The 25976-nt window shown below is 48.4% G+C and overlaps 2 protein-coding genes across 8 annotated transcripts in view; both read right to left on the bottom strand.

The window, feature by feature from the left end:
* PACS1 (phosphofurin acidic cluster sorting protein 1) overlaps positions 1–10234 on the bottom strand; it is a 142477-nt gene extending 132243 nt beyond the window's left edge. For all 3 annotated transcript variants that reach the window (XR_004351001.1, XR_004351002.1, XM_032639376.1), the window contains exon 1: positions 9670–10234. Coding sequence is in view for 1 of the 3 variants with exons in the window: in XM_032639376.1 (XP_032495267.1) it covers positions 9670–10016 (347 nt within the window). In the remaining 2 variants the exon portion in view is untranslated. The remainder of the gene's footprint in view (positions 1–9669) is intronic.
* Positions 10235–11690: 1456 nt separating this feature from the next.
* Positions 11691–25449, bottom strand: SF3B2 (splicing factor 3b subunit 2). Of its 5 annotated transcripts, none has more exons than XM_032640749.1 (22): positions 25262–25426; positions 25053–25099; positions 24700–24777; positions 23673–23921; positions 23410–23460; positions 22136–22253; positions 21321–21421; positions 20873–20969; positions 20616–20707; positions 20013–20228; positions 19723–19860; positions 19339–19419; positions 18905–19132; positions 17933–18082; positions 17205–17294; positions 16985–17092; positions 15913–16020; positions 15483–15625; positions 15290–15391; positions 12566–12665; positions 12275–12460; positions 11691–11936 (listed from the first exon to the last, which is right to left on the bottom strand). In XM_032640749.1, the coding sequence occupies exons 1-22, from the start codon at positions 25392–25394 to the stop codon at positions 11865–11867; spliced, it is 2688 nt and encodes an 895-aa protein (XP_032496640.1). In that variant the 5' UTR covers positions 25395–25426; the 3' UTR covers positions 11691–11864. The 5 variants fall into 5 exon arrangements, with proteins under 5 accessions (XP_032496640.1, XP_032496639.1, XP_032496642.1 ...); XM_032640748.1 differs by having other exon boundaries at positions 11694–11936; positions 25053–25102; positions 25262–25409; XM_032640751.1 differs by lacking the exon at positions 23673–23921 and having other exon boundaries at positions 11694–11936; positions 25262–25449.
* Between the last annotated feature and the right edge of the window lie 527 nt (positions 25450–25976).

The raw sequence follows: 25976 nt of genomic DNA, 5'->3' as shown, positions 1-25976 counted from the left end.
GGATCCCGACCCAGCCACTGCTTCAGAGAACCAAAATATTTTCCTTTGACTTTCTAGTCTATTAAGCTTGGGGTTTGGCAGGATCTGTGGCCAAAGTGAACCCAAGACCTTGTAATGGTCCCCCTGAGGAAATCAGAATATAAACAAGGTTGCCCTGATTCTAGACAGAAAGCAGTTTTTCGAAGGGTGTGGGGGAGAGACAGAGAAGCTAGGCTGGCAATAAAGACAGCAAGAGTGACAGTAACATTTTTAAGTGTTTTCTATGTGCCACATAAGCACTTAAAGTGTATTAATCTCATTTAATCCTCATAATAAATGAACAGTAGGGGCAATTACTATGCCCATTTGACAAGATGAGAAAAATGAAGCATTAGAGAGGTTAAGTAATTTGGCCAAGTCACTCAAACAGTAAACAACAGAGTCAGGATTAAAATCCTGGCTAACTGGCTCCAGAAATGACACCTGTAGCCACTGTGCTACAAAGCCTCTCACTGTCAACAATTTGGTAATAAAGCAGCATTCTGTAATCCCAACATTAGAAAGTATAAAGCATTAAATATTATTTGTCAACCGTGAGAACCAGACAGAGCTCAGGGGACACCAAGTTTTGGTTTTTTTTAATTTATTTATTTATTTTAGTTTTGGCTGTGTTGGGTATTCATTGCTGTGCATGGGCTTTCTCTAGTTGCAGCAAGCAGGGGGCTTCTCTTGTTGCGGAGCACGGGCTCTAGGCGCGCGGGCTTCAGTAGTTGTGGCTCACGGGCTCTAGAGCGCACGCTCAGTAGTTGTGGCGCACGGGCTTAGTTGCTCCACGGCACGTGGGATCTTCCCAGACCAGGGCTCAAACCTGTGTCCCCCACACTGGCAAGCGGATTCTTAACCACTTCACCACCAGGGAAGTCCTCCACCTAATTCTAAACTGGGGAGCCCTGCAGAACTGCCTTCACCTCCCTGGGCCTCGACTTCCCTTCCTGCGGAGGTGCTGTGCACATAGCGAACGCTCAGCAGTCTGGTTCACCTCATCCAGGCATCAGCCCAAACAGCACCTCACCAGAGGCCTTCTCTGACCACACTACCCAACCCTCTCAAGTCCACACTCCACTTTGTTTCTCATCATGGCACTACTCACCACCTGACTCTTCACTATAGACCTAATTACGTGTTTATTATCTGTCTCCCCCCACAAGAATGTTCACTCTAGGAGAGAATGGACTTTGTCAACCAGTTTGCTGCTGGTTCCCCAGCACCTGGAGCAGTATTTGGCATATAGAAATACTCAAAAAATATTTGTTGAATGAAAGAATTGTGTAGGATAGATTTTCATTCAATGAACTTTACAAATAAACAGGCACTGTTCATTGACAAATGTATCCATCAAGCACCTATAAAGTAACTACCATGTGAAGTAATGAACAGGATTACTTCAGATGATGGTAACTGGTGTGAAGAAGATTTATAAACTCCCAGAGTGGAATGGGCAGGTGAGAGAAGCTTTCCAAGGTAGCAGGTCAGCTGAGACCTGAATGATACCCAGGAGCCAGCCACACGATGACCTGGGGACACAGCATTCCGGGTAGAGGGAACAGCAAGTGCAAAAGCCCAAAGGCAGGGTGACCGTGCCCGGGCCCAACTTGCCCAGAGCCAGGTGTGCATGGGGAGAATGGTAGCAATGAGGTGGAAGCCACAGGAAGAGTCCCACCACGAAGTATCTCCTAGGTCATAAAAAGGGTTTTACTCTAAGTGTGATGAAAAGTTATTTGATAGGGTCTCTTATCGTCACCCAACAGAATGTATACTTTATGAGATCAAGGATTTTGTTTGTGGCACATGACGGCTGGTCTACAAGCATTTGCTAAATGAGTTAATTGGGAAGATTATGAACAGGGGAGTGACATGATCTGATTTTCATTTTAACATATCACTCTGAACTGCTACTAGAGATCAGGGTCACAGAGGATGGGTAGAATTACACATGAGGCAGTGCGATGTGCTTTCCAGGCACCGTAAATCACAGACATGGGAGGGAAAAGCTACTATCTAACCCCTGAAGCCACTTGGTGTTTCTAAACAACATAGACAGGAAAAGGTCTGGGAGGAGGGACCAAATAAATGACAACTGATGTTCTAAGCCTTTTGTGTTCTCCTAAACTGTTATAAAAAGAAAAACAAAAAAAAACACTACAAAGAATCTCTGTCTCACTTATAAAAAAAGGAACAAAAGGAAGCTCAAAGCCAGACACACACACACACACACACACACACACACACACACACACACACACACAGAGTTTTGGAGAAAAACTGTAAAGAAAAAACACCTTCCTGCATGTAAGCACAATAACCAGGCTACATTTCCTCAGGGACAATTAACATTCCACTTACCACACCCAAACTGTTACCTGGGGGGAGTCTTGCTCAGAATACTGCTCTGAGAGGCAGACTGCCATTCGGAGGAGTCTGCAGACTAAGAAGACAGGAGCAGGTGCTGTAATAGGAACCAAGTTTTAAAACATCACTCCTTTCACGCCTACCTATACCTGCACCAGGTCACTAAAAAAACATACAGGGTAAAGCACTCAGGGTGTAACTGCTAAGAGGTCTGTCACAGTTCTAAAAAATTTTTTTGCCAAAATAGGCTCTGGATATTACCTAGTGCCTCTGTTTACAGAACGAACTGCAAGTGCTGAAAGCATGAATGAAACACAGGTTCATCTGAGAGTCGTGGAGGATCATTACTTCCAAGGAGAAAAGAGGAAGAACAGTACTCGGGGTCAGAAAAATTGGTGAAGCTAGAACTAAACTCAGATATTCTGACCTTTAATGTATTTAAAAACTTTACAATCTGAAAGAAGCTACATGGGACTTTCCTGGCGGTCCAGTGGTTAAGACTCAGCGCACCCAATGCAGGGGGCGCAGGTTCGATCCCTGGTCAGGGAACTAAGATCCTGCATGCAGCACGGTGTGGCCAAAAATAAAAAATAAAAATAAAATAAAAGAAGCTACACGAACATCAAATAACTAATGTGCCTCTATCAATGCCCCCCTCCTCACCTGTGCCCCACCATCCACACACCATGAGGTGGGCAGCAGGCTAGAGCATTCTCCAGTCACCATTTTTGCTATTAATAAAGATGAACAAGCAACTCTAGAACCAAGAAAGTAAGGTGAGTGGAGTGAAACCTCAGCTCCCCCCAACGTCTTCATCCATTCAATAAATCCTATATCTTACATCTTTATAGCGATATAAAATTTGTAAGGTTCCCTCCTTTGAGGTACGTATACAACCGAGAAGAGTTGATATGCATCTTTAAATATATATATATATATATATATATATATTTACTCATTTATTTGGTTGCACTGGGTCTTAGTTGCAGCAGGTGGGATGCATGTGAGATCTAGTTCCCTGACCAAGGACCGAACCCAGGCTCCCTGCATTGGGAGGGTAGAGTCTTAACAACTGCGCCACGAGGGAAGTCCCTAAATATATATTTTTAAAACAACATTTACTGGTCTTTTCTGTAATACATGTCTGTTATAGAAAGTCTGGAAATCACCAAAAAATACACAAGGACAAAAATTAGTATCACACATAATCCTACCATCCAAAACCATTTTGGAGTTAATGCCTCCAGACAGTTTTCTCTGTAGATATTGACTAAGACCTTAAATTGTGAGAAAAAAATGACAGGGAAGCACCAGGAAGCTAATTCCCTCCAGGAGAAAGTGAACAGACTAGAAGGTAACAACACTTAAAGGGGGAAAACTAACAAAAGAAAACTAATGGGCCCTTGGAATAGCGAAGAAAGGGGACATTTTAAAATAACTTGGAAGAGGACAGACTGAGTACTCAGTCTAATTAAACAAATAAGGAGAAGCCATAAATATTAATACCAGAAATGCCCATACTTAGGCAGTTTTCTCTCTAAAACAGTGTTATCTAACAGAACTTTCTGTGGTCCTGGAAATGTTCTAGATCTGCCCTGTCCAATATGGCAGCCACCAGCCACACGTGACTGGTGTGAAATGAAATGTGGAAATGTGGCCAGTGCAACTAAGGAAGAGAATTTTAAATTTCATTCCATTTTAATTAATATTTAAACAGCCACGTGTGGCTAGTGGCTACTGTATTGAACAGCACAGCTTTAAAGATGAAATAGCCTATGATCTTAAGACATAACTGAATGTCAAAGAAAATGTTTTAAGTAACTGTTTTCTAGAAGTTATAAAAGCTCAGCAACAATACATCATCATTTACTGGCCTTCTCTACTGCGCTACCCAAGGTAGAGGCCAGGCACGTGTCTGCCTAAGCAGCCCCCTAAGCTGTGACTACAGCTATTCTCTGGTTTGTAATAACATAAAAGGGAAAGCAGGTCCAGCAGGCTTTCTAATCAGATAACTGCCCTGTGAATGACTCCAGAGTTGGTGCCCAGGCACACACATTGGTTCCCTGAAGTCCTCTGAAGTTATGCTGGTTATTCCTTTAATTAGGCCTGGAGAAGGGAGGACTGCGTCAGGGCTCGCCAATCTAGAACCAAACCGCCTTGCCCAATTCCAGCCCAGTGGGCTCTGAAAGACATTTTAAGGCCAACTTCAAACTCTGTCTTTTCGCAAGAGCCCTTAATACCACTCCGAACTCACACTGGAAAAAGACCAACTCTTGCAATCATTCCCACAGCTTCCCTGGATTCCCAAAGTACTCCCAGAATGTGACACCACAGGTCCAAGCCAAGCCGACTCCAAATTTCGGAGGACCCACTGAGTCTTCAAGTCCGGGCCAAAACAGGACAAGCCTCCTAGGGTGAAGCAGTGAAAAGACACAGCCCAAACACTTTCTGGCTTACACCTCCCTGGCGCACACAGAGACGGCACCAACCTTAATAACAGTGGCAGCTTATTGGCTCAGCTAAGAAATTGGAAATCTAGCTTAAAAGGAAATCACATAACCACTAATGTGTCCAAAAGATCTGTAAATCAATACATGTAAGGCAGACTCTGTGAAAGTCATTCTCTTTCTGACTTAAGGAATCTGAGCTTCCACAGGGACAGTGGATTATATTACTCCGATAGAGAGCATATTCTATTACAACACTCACAATGTGAAATTCAAATCTTCTAAGATACAAATATGCTTCCAAGACTTTTTTTTTTTTTTTTTTTTTGTGGTACGCGGGCCTCTCACTGTTGTGGCCTCTCCCGTTGCGGAGCACAGGCTCCGGACGCGCAGGCTCAGCAGCCATGGCTCACGGGCCCAGCCGTTCCGCAGCACGTGGGATCTTCCCGGACCGGGGCACAAACCCGTGTCCCCTGCATCGGCAGGTGGACTCTCAACCACTGCGCCACCAGGGAAGCCCTGCTTCCAAGACTTTTAACGCTAGGGAAATAAAAGAAAGTTCAACAGCTCTCTCTTATTTGATCAATTACATTTACTTTATATCTATCATTTAAGAAGTACTTTCTCCTGTGGATCTATAGGTCCTATTTTATATTTATTTCACCCATATCTTGGAATGGATAGTAAGTAAAAGTATTCCCAATCAATGGATGAAAATGCTAAGGTGTGGGAGAGTTTGCCCTAGCACACAGGAAGCACATACAGCAATACATCCTGGCTTGCCCAGTGCTTTCATGGTTAGAGGGGTAACTGGCCTCAAGTATCTTCATGAAATTAACACTTCTATTGCAGGACAGTCACACAAACTTGGCCATGGCCACCTCCCCTTTTCTTTTTTTTATTTTTTTCCAAATGTGGTCTAAAGGAGAAATGTGACTGATAACCACTGAACTCCTTCCCTAAGCACACAGATAAGGATACGCAAATGTGCTCTGTACTCAAAGACAAATGTGATACAGTTAGTGGGTGATAGAGCAGAGCACATTTTGTCTCCTGACAGTCAGTTTTACACCCCTGAGGAAATTTTGTACACTTAGGAAATTGAATAATTTTTCAGTCTCTCCTACTTAAGCAACTCAAAAAGAGAAAAGAACATCAGGGGAAATGTCACCATACAAAGACCCAAGAGAAAGGGTCAATGAGACTCTAAAGCCCTGCCTTCAATGTCAAGCATCTTGCCACCTGGTACCTATGACTGCGCCACACCACTGTCCATACTCTGGACCACAGACCAGGGAGCACTCCTTAGTGTGGAGGGAAAACAGCGTCCACTTCCAAAGCTGTGAATTTCATAATGGAACTGTAACAGACCTACCTGCTGGTGACAGAATCTCAACAGTCAACTGTGTTTCACAATGATTACCTCTGGGGAGTGAGAAGAGACACAGGGCTGGGGCTTTCCTTTACCATTTCCATCTTTCTGTACTGCTTGAATTTCTAATCATGGACGTGTATTGATCTTCTTATTTTAAGCCGTTGGGATGTAATGCACAGCATAAGGGATATGGTCAATAGTACTGTAATAACTCTGTGTGGGGACAGACGGTTACTAGACTTATCGTGGTGTCCATTTCATAATGTATGCAAATGTCAAATCAAATGCAAATTAAACCAACATAATATTGTATGGCAACTATATTTCAGTGAAAATTTTGAAATTCCTTGTGAGAATAAAAATCTACTATCGGAAAAAAACGATCTTTTTATTTTAAAAAATGCTGGTAAAAATGGCAATGAAAAGAACAATTTAGTTATTTTAAAGCCAACTATACGTATGCTCTTCATTCATAAAAAGTAAAAAAAAAAAAATACTATGGATTCTGAGAGAATTTAGTAGCTGTTAAGTCAGAGCAGAGTACATACCTGAGAAACAACAACTTTATTTAAACATCTAATAAAGGAAAAAGTTTTTTTTTTTTTTCCAAAAGTAAATTGTATTCCTACAGGGATCAACAAAAGGAGCATGACCTTCCTAACACTCGACTTTTCAACTCGCTTCTCTGCACTAGGAAGAGGATGACAATTTCACAAGACTGAATCCCAGGACATTTTATACACATCCAACCTTAGATCATACAATCATGCGTGCATTTCTCAAGTGCATATAAATCATACATTTGTGTCTCATTTGAGTTACACAAGACAAGAATGTTAATCCTAGACGATATTCAGCGTGCTGTATACAGAGTGCTCGCTGCCAATACATTCCAAACAATGTGAACAAGCATACCAAGGAGACTTCAAATTAACTGGATGACTCTAATCACTGGAAGGGCCAATAGCAGGCCATTTTCTCCCCACAGGGTGTTATTTTCCATCCTGCAGATAAAACAGCCTGCTCCAAAGAGCACAAGTGTTCCACAAAGAGCTGGGAGGCACAAGGGTGCCGGTTAAAAAAAAAGTCAGAGCAGGACAGCTGACAATCCCAAAGATTGGTTGGTAGACATGACAGAACTGCATGCTCCCTGCAGGTGAAAACAACAAGACAGTCTAAGGCTCTCACACCAAGTCAACATAACAATTACTGATTTGATCAGGATGCCTGGCTGTTTCTTTGGCTAATAATTTATTGTGTGGACCTTTCAGTGACCAATAGGGACAGACTGGAAATCAACAGCAATCAGTGTTTTTATTTATCCCCCTCGGTTGCACAGCAGCTTCTTGCCAGTAGGCTCACGCCTTTCTGATCTAACAAGCTAGAGAAGGCAGCTGTCCAAATGTCACCAGTCAAACAGTGATAGATGTGACGGAAGAACAGGCAAGCATGCATTACTAACACTGGACCCATGGAGGAAAGGACCCAGTGCTTTTATGTTTGAAAGAAGTAGATGAGAATACTTCAACTATAGATGGGCCTGTACAGAAAGAGAAAGGCAGGCCTGCTTAGGACCAAGAGAGGAAAACCACCACATACTAAACTCCCAGCTGCATCTGGTGTGTGTTAGGGTACTGGCCAAACCTAACTAAACTAATGTGGCTCCTGATTACCCTGAAGAAAGGACAGAGAAAAAAGAAAGTATAAATCAGTGAAGTGAACGCTGAAACACAAGGGACACGAAGAGTAGAGAGGGGCTAATGGAAAACAATTCAGCATTATCTAAAAATGTTCCAGATGTATATCTCTCAAATAGCAATTCCACCCCTACGTATAAAGACATCCTAAAGAAACTTTTGCAAGGAGCACCAAGAGTCCTGGACAAAAATATTTACAGCATTACTGTTTGTATTAACAAACAGGAAACAACCCAAATGTTCATCAAAAGGAGCTTTATGATACATTCACACAATGAAATTCTACCCATTAGTGAAAATATTTAGAGCCACCATACAACACTGATGATTCTCACGAACTTAATGTTGAGTTTAAACACACACACAAACAGGCCACAGAACACATACAGTATGACAGCATTTATATAAACTTCCAAAAACATCCACAACTAAAAAACATAGCTTAGAGATGCACATATGTCAGTAAAACTAATTTTATAAGACAGGGAAATGATAGACACACAATTCAGAATAATGTTTACCTTTGTAGGGGGAAGAAGGGGATGTGATCAGGAAGTGGCACCCCGAGGGCTTCAACACAATTGTAATGCTCTTTCTCAAGCTGAGTCAAGTACAGAGATGTACTTCTTGTCATTTTTATTTACATTCTTTTCTAGGACATATATAATTTTGCATGCATGAAACAATTCAGAATAAAGGGGGAGGCATGGAGAAAAATAAAGAGTTGAAGATGTAACCAGACAATGCTCCCCAACCCCACTTACACGTCCATCTGCCCAAGACAGGGCTGACAGAGTAAGGAGCCAGTCAGCCTCCAAGCCAACAGAACAACTCAGTTTACAGGTGACAAAAAAGACCACCTCCAGGCACTTCTCTGGGCTTCCTGGGTGAAACCAGCTTCACAGTGTCTATTCAAGGGGTAAACTGTAGGATGTTGCACACTGTCCCCAAAGAGTTTGAGAAAGACTGCCTTGCCAATACAGAAACAGAAAATATCCCAAACTCAGGTATATTTTACCAATGGAAGGAAAGTCCCCAGATGGTTCCAACAGACAGAGGAATGGATTGAATTTAGGAACAGGCGGTAATTTTATGTAGCCCTGCAGGGCTAGAAGTTGTGACCAGTTACTGGGGGGTGAGGAGGGAGGAGAGGATGAAAAATATACTTGAAGACACATTTAATAGGACTTTTACAAGACGTAGAGGCCAGGACACAATGTGTGTCTTTGGAGTACAAATGAACATGTGTGTTGAAGACAAACCAGAAGCGCCAAGGGTTACTATACCGGCTTTACCTGGCAGAAGGTGACAACCGAGTTTGACACGTGCCAAGTATATTGGGAAATAATATCTAAACAGATCCATACCACATCTATGTAACATATGTACAGCCCACGGGAGCTGGCAAGGCCGGGAAAAGAGTCTGTGACTTTCACAGGGAAACTGACAGGAAGGCCGGATTCGGTCAGATCAACAAGAGAAGGCCCAGGGCTGAGAGTCCAGAAGGCCCAGCTCAGAGAGGGGAAGAGGGTGGCCCCGGCCCCAGACAGAAGGTGGGGATGCCAGGAGAGGGCGGGGTCCATTCGGGAGGAGTCCCGGAAGGCCGGGCAGGAGCCAGGCCGGGCGGCAAAGCAGCCAGAGGGAATCTAGGGTCGGGGTGCCCCCTTGGGCGATGGGACGGGGAGGAATGGGAAGGCGGGGGCCTGCCACAGACCCGGCTGGGCGACCCCCGAGGGCCCGGTCCCCCCCACCCGCCGCTCACCTGGGCACGCAGCTGGACGAGCTCCGGTCCACCTCCCAGGTGGCGTACAGGTTCATCTGCACGGGGGCGGGGGTGCGGCCTGGCCCCGGGCCGCCGGGAGTCGCAGAGCCCGAGGCCACCGCGACGGCCATGGAGGTGGAGGTGGACGAGGACGAGGAGGAGGCGGCCGCCGCCGAGGTGGACGAGGACGACGAGGTGGCCTGGGCCAGCTTGGGGGGCGTCGGCTGCTGCGGCAGCTGCTGCGGCGGTGGCTGCTGCGGCGGAGACTGGGCGACCCCAGAGCCCCGCTGGCCACTGCCGCCCCCGGCGCCTCCGGGACCACCGCCCGCCCCTCCACGTTCCGCCATGGCCCGGCCGGGTATAGGGAGGCACAGGGGTTACGGGAATCAGGCGACGCCGAGCGGACGCCGAGGCTTCTCCGGCGGCGGCGGGGGCTCGACTCGTCTGCTTAGACCGCCCGCCAGAGCGCGCGAGCGAGAGACTGCACGCACGCGCGGGGCCTCGCGGCGCGCGGTCCTCGCGCTCGCCCGCCGCTGCCGGTTGCGGCTCGCGCCGCCAAAGCACTGGGTGGGCGTGTCCGGGGAGGGGGCGGGGAGGCCCGGCCGGCGCCCGCCCCACCCTGCACCGAGGGGCGGGGCCGGGGCCGCGCTCGCGCCCGCGCCCCGGGCGGGCCTGTGGGCGTGCGCGCCTCTCGCTCTTCAGGAGAGGGGTCGGCGGTTCGCGTCTCGGCCGGATCCTCTCCTTAAGTTCGCGGCCCGGCGGCAGCCAGCTGACCCCCCTCTTCTCTCGCGTCGTCCTTTCCACGGGGGCGGCGGCAGCCGAGCCAGCGGAAACCTCGCTTTTCCGGGGCGCGGCCCCGGACCGGAGGGGGCTACCGCGGGAGCGCGCCTCGGCCCTCTTGGGTCTGTGGACCAGAGGCCCAACCCGCTGCCCACCCAAGCCCGCTTTCCGACCGCCGCCCTGGCCCCCACCCTGCGGCTCCGGGGCTTCTTCGCCGTCACGACCAGCGAAGGGAGCGATGGAGACCCAGCGGCCGGCTGGGCGCCTGTGGGCCGGGCAGTTTCCGCCCCGCTTTTCCCCAGTGTGGGCAAGGGCTCAAGGACCTAGAGTTCAGAAGGCCTTTGGCACGGGTGAATCTGAAGTTAAGCCCTGACCCATCTGAAGCCAACCACCTATTTTCTGCCCCTAATGTCCCCCTCCCACAAAGAACCATCACAGTCCCAAGCCATCTCTACCCTCAATTTCTTCTACTTGGGATGTTTTTCTGCTTCGTCACTTACTAAATTTCTAAAATCCTATTCCTCCCAAGGCCTTACTCAACTGCCTCATCCTCCCTGGAGTCACCCACACTCCCGGCTCCAGAAACCATCTCGAAGCCTCCTGCATGCCGGCACCCCAGATGGTGGACTTGGACCAGCATCAGTGAGTGGTACAGCAGCAGTATGCGACTTCCCTCCCCAGTGCTTGGCAAATGCCTGTTGGAACCATTGGTCCAACGTAGTCTAGCCTGTCAGAAAGACCTCCCAGGACAGGGGGACTAGAACCTGGGAGAGCAGCCCCCGCCCACCAAAACCTGGAGACTTGTTGATGAAACCACCCAGGGGTTCACATGGACTCAGGACAACCTATACAGACTTTGAGCTGTGCTCTCTCCCACGTAAGGACTTGGACTCTTGGCCGCAAGGTCTATTAGGAAGGCCTGACCTGGCCTACTTCCCAAGCCCACTGTACTTCCTCAGCCCAGCCAGGGCGCTAAGCTGGCTATTTTTAGTCCCCAAGGACACACCAGTAAGGTCAAACGAGACCTGGAGGTCCTTCCCCCAGAGCCTTCCTACAAAAGCAGGCAGTGGTAAAACACACAATCTCAGTGTGTAAATAGCTTCATCACCAGTCTCAACTGCAACGTCTGATCCAAGTGCCTGCCCCCAGCCACTGGAGCAACTTCAGGTTGTAGAAAATGGCTGTTTCCGTTCTTTTGCAGAAGGGACTAAAACAAGATGAAGGAGGATGAGCAGTGTTACATATTCATCTCTTTCCTTGGGAAACAGCTTTATTTACAAAACAGGTCTCAAATAAGAAAATGAAATAACAAGCCCCTGGGAACAGCAGGAGAGCTGGCTCTTGGGAACCCACATGTGAAGAAGCCCAGGTGTCCAGGCAAAGGGCCGAAAGGAGGGCCAGGTGTGTGAGGGGACCTAAAATTTGAACTCCTTGTATTTCTTGCTGCCCCCACGGCTGTCCTGGGGCTGAGCTTTCCGTTTCTTTTGCTGTAGGAGAGAACGAAACAGGTTACAACAGGTTAAACAACTGGCTGATCCCCAAAACAAAGAGTGGGCAGCCTGACAGAGCCACATACGTCTGTGGAAAAAGTACTCAAACTGGAAGTCTCAGACTTGGATGAGTTCCCTCCCCTCCCTGTGCCTGTTTCATCATCCTTAAAGAGGGCAGCCCACTGGAGGATTCCTAGGTTCCCAACCCCAAGGAAGCTCAGGGCAGCAGGCACTGCGTCCTCCCTCCCTCTCACCACTAGAGGACACCAGCCCACTGAGAAAGGCAGCCCTGGTCCCTGGCGCTCACGAAGCCAGGCTCCTGTGTGCGCGCCCACCTTCTGCTTGGCCGCGTGCTCAGCCACCATGTCACTGAAGTCTTCTTTCTCCACTTGTGCCTGCTGCTCCCGCACGTGCTCCTCATACTTCTGGGTCATGGCCATGGGATCCAGCTCCAGCTCTTCGGGTGCCAGGGCCACTTCTACACCTTGTAGCTCGGGGGCCGGGCCCTTCCGGCTCATAACCTGGAAGAGGAATCAGAGCCTTGTCATCTCCAAAGAGGAAGCTCAGAAGCCCTAGCTCCTGACCCCCTTCCCAGCCCCCAAAAGCGGTATGCTCCAAGTGCTGACCGTGGACATGTCATAGATGTGGGTTGATCCCATCATGGCGCCCCCAACAGTGGCCGTTCTCTTCTCTGGCAACACGGTGAACAGCTGAGGCGTCTCACTTCTGCAAAGGACGAGGGGGTCAAGCCCAAAAAGGAAAGGATAAAAGGGTCTCCAGGAGGGACAGCAAAAGGAGTAAGGGCAGCATCCCCACAGAGCTCCCCAGCGAGGTTCCAAGATACCCAGGGGAAAAATTCTGCCCAAGCTGCCTCTGCAAGTCATGGAGACCCATGGGAGGAAGAAGTGCCACCTGTTTAAAGAATGCTACTCGAAATACAACAGCAAATCTACCAATACCAACCCAGACCATGACTTCATCCCCACCTCTCCCCCTGGAAGAGGTGAAAATCTATTCTCACAAAGCAGCCAGAAGGAAAAACCGAATTCACATCCTGTCACTCCTTTGCTCAAAACCCTTTGAGGCTTCTGATCATTGTCTGAATAAACCCAAACTCTTTACCATGACCTATAGGGTTCATCATCTGGTCCCGTACTTAATCCCTGCTCACTACAGTCTAGCCCCAATACCCTTCTTTCTTTTTCTTCCTCAAAACTTGAGACTTCTGCTTCTGGATAAGGAGTAACAGGGACCAGATTTACCCTCCCACCTGAAACTATCAAAAAATGGGCAAAATATATGGAACAGTGGTTTTCAAGTCACTGGACACGAAGCAACGAAGGACAGTGACTCCTGAGAGACAGGAAACAAATGAAGTGATTCCTTCAATTGTCCATCCTACTGCACTGAGAGTTTCCAGGCTACAGAATAAAGAGGGGAACTCCTGTAGAGCCCAGAGGACTCTAGGAGTTGAAAGGATGAAGCTGAAAATGCAGAGAGACTACGGTGACTAGAGATCACAGGACAGAGAACTGGAGAAGAGAAAGCAGCACAGAGACTTGAGAACTCAAGAGACCTACAGAGAATCCCCTCAAGTTCTCAGGTGAGTACTGTGTGGGAGGAGACTACCAAGGCCAGGGAAAGAACCACCCGGAAGCATTAGTGGTATCATATATGCCTGCTCTTCACACGGGACTGGGAATAGTGCCTAGTCCCACTAGCCAGACTGAAAAACCTCCTGATTAACAGGATATTGGATAGAGTATAGGGTCTTGTGCCTCAATAGTGAAGAGGACTGAGCACTGCTTCAGTCCTGCCTAATGAACCTGAAAAGCAAGACCTGAAAGAAACTGTTTCCAAGTACCTTAACTGTAACCTTGAACAAAACTAAAGAAGATTTATAGGACTATGAAAGTATTCTGGACCTGACAAGGTACATTTCACAAAGTCTGGCATCCAATCAAAAATTACCAGACATGCAAAGAAGCATGAAAATACAATCTTCAATGAGGAAAACAATCAATCCACTTAAATCAACCCAGAACTGGCACAGATGTTAGCATTAGCAGGCAAGTACATTAAAATGTTATTATAATTGGATTCCGTATGTTCAAAAGTCAAATAAGAGACACAGGAGATATAAAAAGACCCAAATCGCACTTCTAGAGATGAAAACTACACTGGATGGGATTAATGTCAGATTAGAAATAGTGGAAAGAAATATTAGCAAACTTGAAGACATAGGAATAGAAAACTTCTAAAATGAAATAAAAAGAGAAATGAGAAATTTTTTAAATGAACAGAGCATTGGTGAGCTGTAGGTCAACTTCAAGAAATCTAATAGATGTATAATTCGAGTTCCCAAAGGAGAGGAGAAAGAGAAGTGAACAGGAAAAAATATTTGGAGAAATAATGGCCAGAATTTTTCCAAAATTAATAAAAACTATAAAGGCACAGATTCCAGATGCTTAACAAACCCCAAGTAAAGAAACAAAAGATGGGACTTCCCTGGCAGTCCAGTGGTTAGGACTCGCCACTTTCACTGCTTTCACTCCTGGCTTTCACCAGGCTGGGGAACTAAGATCCTGCAAGCCATGCAGCATGGCCAGAAAAAGAAGGGAAACCCCCCCCCACCAAACCATTTTAACGAAAGAAAGAAATACGAAGAAAACTACCCTACTACGCTGCACTACACTGCATGTCATAATCTGTTCAAAACAGTGATAAAGAGAATCTTAAAAGCAGCCAGAGAAAAACGGCACAAATGCAGAGGAACAAAGGAAGGATGATGACAGATTTCCTGTCAGAAATGATGCAAGAAAGAAGACACTGAATCAACATCTTTAAAGTAATGAAAGAAAAAAAATCACTGTCAACCTAGAATCCTGTATCTTTCAAAAAGGAAGGCTACTACATGGTTATTATTTTTGTTTAAATGGTCAATTATCTTTTAGAGAGATTTAAATAATAAGAATTGTCTATTATCATTTCCAGTGTTCTTTTACTCTTACAGTTCTTTCTGCCCCAGCTCTCAGCCCAAATACCCCTTCCTCCATAAGCCTTCCCAAAGGCCTCCCCACCACCCAAATCCCTCTACATCCTATTACTCAGTTTCCTTTGCTACTCGTCTTATCCACATCTGAAATTATCTTGTTCTCTGATCACTTGTTTACCTCGCCTGACTTTTTCACTGCAGATGTCCCAGTGCCTAGAGCAGTGCCTGGCACAGAGCTAGTGTTCAATAATTGTTTAAAAAGAAAAAGGGGGGGGGGGGGGGGCGGGAGAAAAAGTCAGCCAGCCCACCTAGAGGCTGAAAATCCTCCCCTCTCAGCCCTCCCTGGTTCCCTCACCCATCCATCGCCTCCTCAATCTTCTTCTTCCTCAGTTCAATGAGTTCAGGGGTCTCCATTCCAGCTGGCACTGATGAGAACCCTCCAGGAGTGATGAGGCCACTGTGAAGAGAGGAACAAGCTCTGGAGTAAAGACAAGGCCCCCAAAGACAGACATACCACTTCAGAGAGGCAGACTCTCTGCTTCCCCCACCTGTCTGCAGGGGTAATGAAGCCCGTCTCATCTGGCTTATCTTCATCACTTTCTTCCTCTTCCTCTTCTTCTGAAGACTCTTCATCAGATGGCTCCAGCTCCCCCCAAGGGGTCCGATCAATCTCTTCTTCCTCAGTCTTGGTCTGAAAGACATCACTCATTCATTCAACAAATGTTTACTATATACCTATTATGTGTCAAGCGGTTGTAAACAGAGGGATATGAGAGTAAACAAACAGACAATAATCACTATCGACAAAGAGCTCATATGCTAGTGGGGAGCTTGCATTACATCTCAGGAAAACATATGTCCCTTTTTCAGACTTTGAAACTTCAGAACACACAGCTCTCTGCTAATGAAGCTATAAACCAACTATCTCTGAACTTCATAACCTTAACTAAGACCAAGCTTGCCAGCCATGGCCCATACCTGAAATTCAGCAGCATTGGTTCCAAACACATCCCCATAGAGGGGTTTCCCAGTCTCATCTACTGGGGGTTTGCCCCAGCCACCAGCATGGTACCCAAAGGAACAGCTCTGCAAGACAGGAAAAGCAAGTCAGTTCCACTCCTATGCTCCAAAAGAAACACTGAAGCCCTAAAGAAAAGTCATGCTCCAAAGTACAGAACTAACACCTGGGAACTCTGGAGATTATGATTTCAGAGAAGAATTAAATCTTATAAAGCGTTACAAAGCAAAAGTAGTAAACAATAAAAATCTGGAGGTAATAGGATGGGGAGATGGGAGCAGAAAGCATGCTAATAATTTCAGCCTTTGTGGCAGAGTCCATGCTATCTGAAACTGAAACAGACACTTTAAAAAACATGACTCCAACATCTTACTGATTTTTCCTAACTTTGGTAAGCTTTTAGAATCTATTACTCTTAAGGGACAGAAATTTTTATCTGAAGTTTAACAATTACTTCTTTTTCACTTTAATAAATCTTTCCTTAAAAAATAAAAATAAGTTCAGTGCCATTCCTGAGATAAAATTATATCTATCTCTCTGATAATATCAGAGAGATTATCTGGAAACACATTCACCAGATATTAAATTTGGTTATTTCTGAGTGGTGAAATGTGGGTGATGTGTCTTCATCTTTATACTTGTCAGTTCTGATTGACCACTTTATGACAAGCATCTCAGATTCTTTTTTAAAACAAAAACCATTACTCCTTTAAAAAAAAAAAAAAAAAGGACACATGGTAGAATGAGAAAAGGGAAAAGAAAATCATCCTCTAGTTAAAAAGTAGAGCCAGGGCTTCCCTGGTGGCGCAGTGGTTGAGAGTCCGCCTGCCGATGCAGGGGACACGGGTTCGTGCCCCGGTCCGGGAAGATCCCACATGCCGTGGAGTGGCTGGGCCCGTGAGCCATGGCCGCTGAGCCTGCGCGTCCAGAGCCTGTGCTCCGCAACGGGAGAGGCCACAACAGTGAGAGGCCCGCGTACCGACAAAAAAAAATGTAGAGACAGCTAAGAATGAAAGAAAGGACAGTACTCACTTCGGGGATAGGAGAGTTCAGCCCAGGGATTTTCAGGTTGGGGTACGACGGGGGTGGTCCATATCGCTGCATGGCAATCAGCCACGGGGGAGGGACCTTGTGGGCATTCTGCAGGAAAAAGAGGACAGGATACCATCTGCCCAACCCTATCCCCTTGTCTCTCTCCTGCCCCAATTCCCAACCCCTTCTCTGCTTTCCCAGTCAGATAACTGGCACTCACTGGTCCTACTGGCATCCCCAAGGAAATCCTCAGCTCATCAGACAGATCTCCTGGCTTCTTCTCCTTCAGTCGTGTCTCAAACTCCTTCCCCTGAGGAAAAAGCCAAGCATGCTGTATTGTGGACACCAGACACACGCTGGGAGGTCAATTGCAAGAGGACATGAGAACAAAGACGAGATGTCCCAATCCACATCAGACACAAAGTCCCACTGAGGGCTACCCAGTTCCCACTCTGATTCTCATCACTTCTTTCCCTGGCTAGAGTAGGGAAAGGAATAAAGGCCAGGAAGTAGGGAGAAAGGCAAGACTCCCAGTGCAGTCACTAACCCACTATGAGAACGTGGCCAAATCTAAGGACAGGCTTTCTCATCTGCTAAATGAGGACGTTCGAGAAGATGATCTCCAAGGTCCTTCCACTTCAAAAACTGCACGGTATCATGGTGATTAATTATGTCAAGCATCAGAAAAAAAATACTTTTCTCCTACCCTCAATACTAAACGTTTCCTAAAAGCATCTGCCCTTGGCCCCTCTGTTCCTGAACCACCCACAAACAATGATCACCTCAAAGACATAGTCTGCATCTCTCTTTCAGAAAACTACCTCATTCCAAACTCTAAGGCTGAAGGGAGGGGCCCCGTACCCGCTTCCAGCTTCCAAACCCCTTTTGACCAAGAGTTACACAGCCATGACCAAAGGCCCAGCCTTGCCTCCCCGCCCCCTCCCGGACCTCGTAGTACAGGTCCCCATGGATGGTCAGCTTTGGCTTGGTCTGCCACTTGAAGAAGGCGTCATGCAGTTTCTGGTAGTCAATGTCGATCTTCCCCATCTTGGGCCGAACCTTCTCGCGCATTTTTGACTTCATGGTTTTCTGTTCTTCCTGTGGGGCATGGCAGAAGACACACCATAAAAGGTATTCACCAAGTTCAACTCTTGGTAGGTCTAAATCCCCACTCCCAAAAGAGACAGAGGGAAACCTCATCTGGCTCATTCCGAAAGTCACCAAAATCCTTCCTGCTCAAGCCCCTCAAAATTACATGATCCACGCTGAACAAAACTGATGTAACATATGAAATCAGCCTCAGCTATCTAGGTCAAGTATTTTTTAAGCCATCTGATCAAGAGACTGAGCTCATCAGTTGCCTCTGCAGAGAGCTAGGTGACTAGAATCTAACTGGGAGGCAGTTTTCACCATGTGCTTTGGTACCTCCTTAATTTCTGCACTACACGCAACTATTACCTAATGAGAGTATTTAATTAAAAATTTTAAATTCAAGAAGTTACACAACCACCATACATTTCTAGCCACAAGTGCATCAGGTTCACACAGGGGGCAGAGAACTACAGACACAGCAACCTGCAGAGGGAGGAGTCACCGTGTACAAATGAGAGAGTTGGCAAAGTGCAGGCAGGGGGACAAGGAGACAAAGGGGCAAACCGAACCGCACAGAACCGGAAGTCTTAGCGGGGGCAAGACAGTGAGCTCTGAGCATACAGGTGAGGTCTGCCTTTCGTGAGATGTCCTTCCCCTCCTGCCCTCCCTGCCATGTGTGACATGCAGTGCTGACTTCTAAACTGAAGAATAAATAATCAGACAGTTAATGTGTAGGTGGGTTTTGGGAGCCAGCTGCAATTTTGAAGCTGGTTGCTGCTAAGGACGTGGATCCCCCAGGGCAGATCTGAACCCCAGCCAGGCCCTCACCTTCTCCTGCAGGGCCTCCCGCATCTCCTGGATGCCTGTGCGTTTGATGAAGTCGGGTAGCTCGAAGGGGGGCTTCTCAATGCCTCGTTTGCCCTGCAGGTACTTGCGCTTAAAACACCAGTGGCGAGGCACGGGCACAGAATTCCGAGTGGCCTTGAGGTGAACCAAGAGCTTGGGGTCCTGCGCAGTCACGTCATGCATCTCCACAACGTCGGGCCGAGCCACAAGCTGGAAAACACAGCAGCATCCCTCTGGAAAGCCTGAACTTCTCAGATCTAAAGCTTGCTTGCTTGCTTGCCTCAAAGGGCCCGTCCCGGGCCTCCTTCAAAGTCCTCCTCCCCACCCCGAGAGCAAACCCCCTGAGAGGTTCCGGGAGCTCCTCGTGTGCTCTCCCAGCTGGGCTCCGGGCCCTGATGGAGCGTCTCAGCTCTCACCTGCTTGAGTTCAGCCACAGTGAAGCGATTCATTCGGCGCAGCTTCTTCTTGGACAGCTTGGGGGCTTCTGGCTTCTTTTCCTAGAACAGGACATTTTTTTTTTTTCTTGGCCTCACTGCACGGCTTGCGGGATCTTACTTCCCCAACCTGGGATTGAACCCGTGCCCCCTGCAGTGGAAGTGTGGAGTCCTAACCACTGGACCACCAGGGAAGTCCCAGAACAATCATCTCTTGTGAGCAGGATTCTTAGGTGTGAATCAGACCGCCCAGCTTACCCTGAAACTAAAGCCACCAAAGGACTTCTCCCCTGCAAGAGTTCCCCATGGTCCCTCGCTGGATGCATCTCAGCTACTCGTCCCCAGACAGGAGAGCGTGGGCCTCACCTGCTCGTCATCACTGCTATCATCATCGCTGTCCTTGTGCTCCTCCTCAAAGCCCTTCTTCTTGGGGGCCGCAGAGTTCTCCAGTTTGTCAAGTTTCTCTGGCTCCTTCTCCTTCTCCTTCTTCACGTCATCAGTGAGCTGAGGAGGCAGACAGCATGGAAACCCCAGCCCTGGGCCCCTCCCCGGTTCCTGAACCTGGCACTGAAGAGGTGCCCTCCTCACCTCGTCCTGCCCCATCCCTGCCCCTACTCTGCTAGCTCTGCCCCTTCCGAGGGCGCTCCTCCTTGTACCTTGAAAGCCTCAAAAATCCTCTTGAAGAAGATGAAGTTGGGCTCATAAATTTCAGGCTCTTCAGTCACGTACTCAATTTCCACATCAGCCGCTGGGGAGTCAGAGCCACGGGAGCGGCCTGACTCTTTGTCTCGGTCCCCAGAGCTCTCAGATGATGCCCCCCGCACCCGCTGGGGCTTTTTCTTCTTCTTTCGGTTCCGACGCTTCCGGTTTTTCTGCCAAAACATGGAAAACCAAGTGGGTCAGGGAATCCAAGCACCATGCTTGCCTCCCAACCGCCAATCTCACCCAATTTCCCCAAGTGACTGAGAAAAGAGGCCTTGAAGTCAGACCACAAAGTTCTGCCCCTCTCAAGCTGTGTGCCTCTCAGTACATTACTGCATCTCTCAGAACCTCAGTTATTTCAGCTCTAAAATGGAGGCAGGCATCACACTCAGAACTCAAAGGATTTAGCCAATTGAATAAAAAATACCTGTAAGATGCTTTGGACAAAGAACTGGCAAGAGACAGCAGCTACTGCTTATTGAACACTTAGAATAGGGGTTATTTTAGGGCCCAAACCCTCTCTCTGACATCCCTTCCAGATCCAGCTCCATCCATACCTCTTTTTTAGATATGGACACTGTGTCCTCCTCAGTCTCTGACGCCGAGTGGCCCAGGGACGAGCGAGTATCTGTCTCCATTTCCTCTTCGTCTGTAAGGGAGGAAGGAGGCCATCAGTCTCTTCACGGTAACCCCTCTTTACCAAGAGCCAGTTTCTCTCTCAAATCCTCCTCGGGGGAGGGAAGAGGGAAGCAAACTTGGCTTCAGCTCTGCAGGCTCTGTCCCTGCAGCCCTTGGGACACGGTGACACACTCACCCTGCTGAGAGTTCATCTCTTCCTGGCGGCTCTCCTTTAGCTGAAGGATCTTTTCCAAAGCCTGGGGGATCTTGGGGCCCACAGAGGGGTCATCCATCTGCCAGAGACAACCCAGGCAGAGGGGATGATCACAGTGCCCTTTTTCCTCCGACTCCTACCTCTTGTACTCGAAAGCCTGCTGGCCAGGTGTTGGGAACAGCAGATAGGGGACAACACCAACTGAATTCAACCATCCCTCAAAGTGAAGCCCAGAGCCCTACCCCAGAAACGTCTCCCAGACCCTACTTCCTGCCCTACCTAAGTATGTTTTAAGTAAATATGGCTCCCCCCACCCAACCCCACCCCCAGAAGTTCTCCCATCTTCTCTGGAATCCTTCTCAAAAAATCTAGAAACAATCCCCTTCTAAAACACACTCTCCTGTCCCTAGGAGGAAATCAGCAATCTCACCTCTCTGTTCTCATCTCCAGGAGGTGGTGGGGGACCACGAGGCCGAGGAACAGGGGCCCCCATAGGCAGGACAGTGGGAGTGGGACCCACTGGAGCAGCCACTGAGAGGAGAAAAAACAAAATCTCAAGTCAGAAAAGACAAATCACACATTTTAAAAATTACCTTCCTTGGGGCTTCCCTGGCGGCTCAGTGGTTGGGAATCCGCCTGCCAATGCAGGGGACATGGGTTCGAGTCCTGGTCCAGGAAGATCCCACGTGCCGCAGAGCAAGTAAGCCTGTGTGCCACAACTACTGAGCCTGTGCCCTAGAGCCCGCAAACCACAACTACTAAGCCCACGTGCCACAACTACTGAAGCCCACATGCCTAGAGCCCATGCTCCACAACAAAGAGAAGCCAACGTAATGAGAAGCCTGCGCACCGCAAAGAAGAGTAGCCCCCACTCGCCGCAACTAGAGAAAGCCCGTGCACAGCAATGAAGGCCCAATGCAGCCAAAAATAAAATAAATAAAATAAATAAATTTTTTTAAAAAGAATGATTTGAAAAAAAAATCAAAACATAAAAATTACCTTCCTTGCTTCAAAGTCAGGGTAATGGTTACCCTTGGGAGAGGGGGTGGCTAGAAGGGTGCAGGGCTTCTAGAGTGCTGGTAGCTTTGGTTCTTGGTCTAAGTGCTAGTTGTATGGATGTATTCAGTTTGTGAAAATTCACTGAACTGTACGCTTACAATATGTGCACCTTTTTATGTGATATATACTTAAGTTAAAAATTGTCATCATCTTCCTTGCCCTTCCCTTCCATTTCCACGGTCTTACCTCGAGGACCCAGAGGAGTGCGAACACCAATTTGGCCCATGTCTTGCGGGGGCCGAGGGACTGGCGTGCCCATCTTGGCAATCTCCTGCTGCCGTTCCTGCTCCAGTAACACAGCTGCCTATGAGAGGGAAGTAGGAGTTGGAGACACTGCTTTGGAAATCCACTGGGCAGGCAGCACCTGGCAAATGCAGCCTTTCAGCCAGGAAACTGGCCCAAGGAGAACTGATGAATCAGGTACCACCCGTGTCCTGACATCTTCGCCACACCCACACTTTCAGGCTATTGATCCAAGTGAAGGAGCCCTCTCACCACAAAAGAAAACCCCTGGAAATTACACCAATAAAAACCCTGAGAAAAAAAAAAAAAAAAAAAAACCCTGAGAAACTTCTGGTTCCTAACAGAGAATTTAATACTTAATAAACACTACCTTCTGTTTTTTAACAAGACTTTTCTTCCCCAAGAGATTAAGTTATTTCTAAGGAACACTGAATTCTTTTCTTGTATCTACCCCTCAAGATCTAGCACAACTAGGCAAAGACAGTACTCTGTAAATATTTCCATATTTGTTGCTGTTAATGTTTATTTTCTAATACTCCTGAGTAACGTATGGGGTAACAACTGATATAATGGATCTCTGTGGCTGAATGTCTTATGTATCATTCCCTAACTCAGAGCCATCACGTTTAAACAAAATCTGATACAAACAACTAAATTAGCCCAGAGTTCTCTCCAATGTACCTCAAATGATATCATGTAAGACTAGCAGGGGTCAGGAAACCTTTTCTGTAATGGGCCAGTCAGTAAATATTTTAGCCTTTTCAGACTTTCTGTACAGACTCTGTTGTGTATTCTCCGTTTGTTTTTTGTTGTGTTTTTTTAAACGATCCTTCAAAAATATAAAGACCATTCTCACATCACAGGCCATACAAAAACAGGCTGTACTCCACAGTTTACCAACCCTTGGGCTACATGAAAGAGACAATTATTTAGGAGATACTGGAACTTAGATGAGGATGAGATAACCTCCACGGAAAACTTTTTTTTTTTTTTTTTTTTGTGGCCATACCATGCGGCTTGCAGGATCTTAGTTCCCTCACCAGGGATCGAACCCAGGCCCCCAGCAGTGGAAGCGCAGAGTCCTAACCACTGGACCGCCAGGGAATTCCCTCCATGGAGAACTTGAATGGTACTCCTCGTTTTAGACACTAAGCACTAGAAGTGACAGACAACGAATTGGACCCTGAGGTCAAAGGTTAGGATGAGGGAGGCATTACCCGCTTCTGCTGCTCCAAAAGTTCATGTTCCTTCAGTGAATGATCTCCCTGCTTAAAAAAGAAAACAAGCTCATACCGGCACCAATACCCCACAGGCCAGTCCGCCACAACTCTGCTTCCTGGCGTCCTCTTCCAGCCTAGGGCCCAAGTCTTTGGTTCAGACCTTCCCAGAAGCCTTGGCCCCAGGATCCGGCTCTCTCTGAGGCTCCACTCCCCTTTCGGGACCCTGATGAGATCCAGGCTCAGGCCGCCACCTGCCCTACCTGCTTGGCACGCTCCTCCTGCTGCATCAGCAACGCCGCCTGCTGCTGCGCCAGCTTTAGCCGCTCTTCCTCTGACAGCGACACGGGCTCGCCCACCCGGAGAGGAGGAGGGGGCCCCAGGTTTGGTGGGCGGGGTCCAACTGCCATAGGAAAGCCAAGGCCAAGGCCGGGTGGGGGTGGTGGGGGTGGCGGAGGAGGTTGCAGAGGAGGGAGTCCCATGGGGGGGGGTGGCATGGGAATCCCAGAGAGCTGTGGGGAAAATAAGACCGTTAACTAGGCAGCATTTATCTAACTGCAGACATTTGCTGGGGAACTGCTATAAGCCAGGTGCTGGGATGTGAAGTCAAATGACGCATAATTCTTGCACTCAAGAAAAGAATACTCTACAGCAATATCAAGGATATCAAGAATACTCTATAGCAATGTTAACTCTGGGGCAGCAACTAACGCAAGCTATCAACTCACTCTCCAGAAAAATATCACAAACACAGACTTTGCATACAATTTCAGGAGATTCAGGGACACCTCAAAAGGCCATCTAAGAACTTCTCATCCCACACATAGAAGTCCCTGGACCCCAAGTCAGAGCCACTGCTCTAAAGAAAGAGAGTCAAATCCTGGATCAGAAAAGACATGGAAGTTGAGAGGAGCTGGAGCCACTGTGCCCCCAAGGACTCACTAAATATAGAGAGTATGAAATCAAATCAGGGAGTAAGCCCTAGTTTCTCACTGAATAATATGGCAACTGTGCGCTGGGAGGGCAGAGAAGAGGATGATTACGTTCCACTGGGGGAGGAGTAAATCAGGCTTCCGAATATTTAAGCTGAATCTTAAATGACATGTAGTATTTGGAGGAGCTGACACCGAGGAAAGAGGCAAGGATCAGGACCAAGGGAGAATTGAAGAGTTCCCAATACTGTCATCACAGTACCTCCCTGCCCAATCGGCTAGTTGCATCCCTCCCGTACATTCCATGTGAGAGGATGGGCTACTGTGAGTAGAAACGGATCTTATACAATCTCCTTACCTGAGCTGACATAGGAGGGGGAGCAGCTTTGTCCCCATCTTCACCTCTCAGAACGGGCCGATTCAGGACGATGCCAGTCTGAGAAAGAGAAGGACTCTGAGTCAGCCCAAAAGGAGTTCTTCCACTGAACAACATTCGCTCTGTTCAACAAAATTTACCCAGAGCCTGTCTGCCAGAGCTCGGACTGGGCTCTCAGGAAGACCGATATATCTGAGCAGGCAAGAAGAGGCAAAAAGAGCAAGACCCCACTTGCTGTACGGAGATACGTTAAGAACGAAGACCGAGTTGTGAGGGATCATTAATGCCTCCTCGAAAAGCTCGGCCTACCCTGATGTCCCGCCACCAACACTTACCTGGCGGGTGTAGGTCTGCAGCCGCTCCACCAGCTCCTCGCGAGTCCCTGCTGGGCAAAGCACAGGATCAATGGGGTAGGTCAGGCGGAGCAGGCCCAAGTCAGGCCCCCGCGGCCAGCCTCCACCCCCGCCCCCGAGTCTCCGGGGTAAACAGCTCCGCTTCCCCGCAGGCCTGCACTTTCCCGCTCTTGACCTCCCGTGCTCCTCACCCTGGATCGGAGCCCCGATCTCTGCTAATTTGGCCTGAAGCTCCTGGGCAGCCCAGGCACCATAGTGCCCAGGGGGCGGCGGCGGCGGCAGCTGCAACTCCCCTTTAGGGGGTTCGGGATGCTCGGCCGCCATTTTAGCCGCAGGAAGGCGCGCGACCAACCCGGAAGCTCGGGCCAGCCTCCCAGCCCACTTTCCGGAACTTCCGGCAGCGCTCGAGGGTTATTAGGCCTTTCCGATTAGGGCCCACCCCTGCCGTTCTCCAATGGTGCTAAGCGGCCTGGTCGCGAAGCCTTCTGGGAGTTGTAGTGCGCAGGTCACTGTCTCTGAGGGTCAAAAGCCGGGAGGGGCCGGCCACGGCACCGGGAACACTGGGGGCCGGAGCCGGGGCGGGGCTGCGGGGAAAGATGGACCTGCCCGGAGGGCGTGCTTTCATCGTCTCACGGGCCGCAGCACTGACCTCCCGCCTTCCGGCTCGACTCCCTGGACGGGCGTGAGAGGCCCGGACGCTTATGTTCCGGGGGGACTCGTTCCCCCGGCGGCCGCGCGCTGTGGGCGCCAAGCGGGAGGTTGCAGCCGATGCCTGTGATAAAACAGTGTCTGATTGTCTGCCCGCCCACCCCCGGCCCAGGCATGGATGAATGGGCTGAAAGGGGATCGGAGCCGGGAGCGAAGTGGGCCCTCCCGGCTGAGCTCCAGCTGCCGACCTGGGGGAAG

The sequence above is a fragment of the Phocoena sinus genome, chromosome 8 (genome assembly GCF_008692025.1).
Source record: "Phocoena sinus isolate mPhoSin1 chromosome 8, mPhoSin1.pri, whole genome shotgun sequence".
Classification (NCBI taxonomy): Eukaryota; Metazoa; Chordata; class Mammalia; order Artiodactyla; family Phocoenidae; genus Phocoena; species Phocoena sinus.
The sequence above is the reverse complement of the archived record's forward strand: the minus strand, read 5'-3'. Positions and strand labels throughout refer to the sequence as shown.

What these genes read in the sequence shown, in the direction of transcription:
- SF3B2 (XM_032640747.1), bottom strand. Translation starts at nt 25,394, where the DNA reads ATGGCGGCCGAGCATCCCGAACCCCCTAAAGGGGAGTTGCAGCTGCCG. An exon ending in GGGAGGCCCTGCAGGAGAAG is followed by an intron (nt 18,083 to 18,904) that starts GTGAGGGCCTGG and finishes CATGCCCCACAG; the next exon opens with GAAGAACAGAAAACCATGAA. An exon ending in TGAACTCTCCTATCCCCGAA is followed by an intron (nt 16,021 to 16,984) that starts GTGAGTACTGTC and finishes CCTGTCTTGCAG; the next exon opens with AGCTGTTCCTTTGGGTACCA.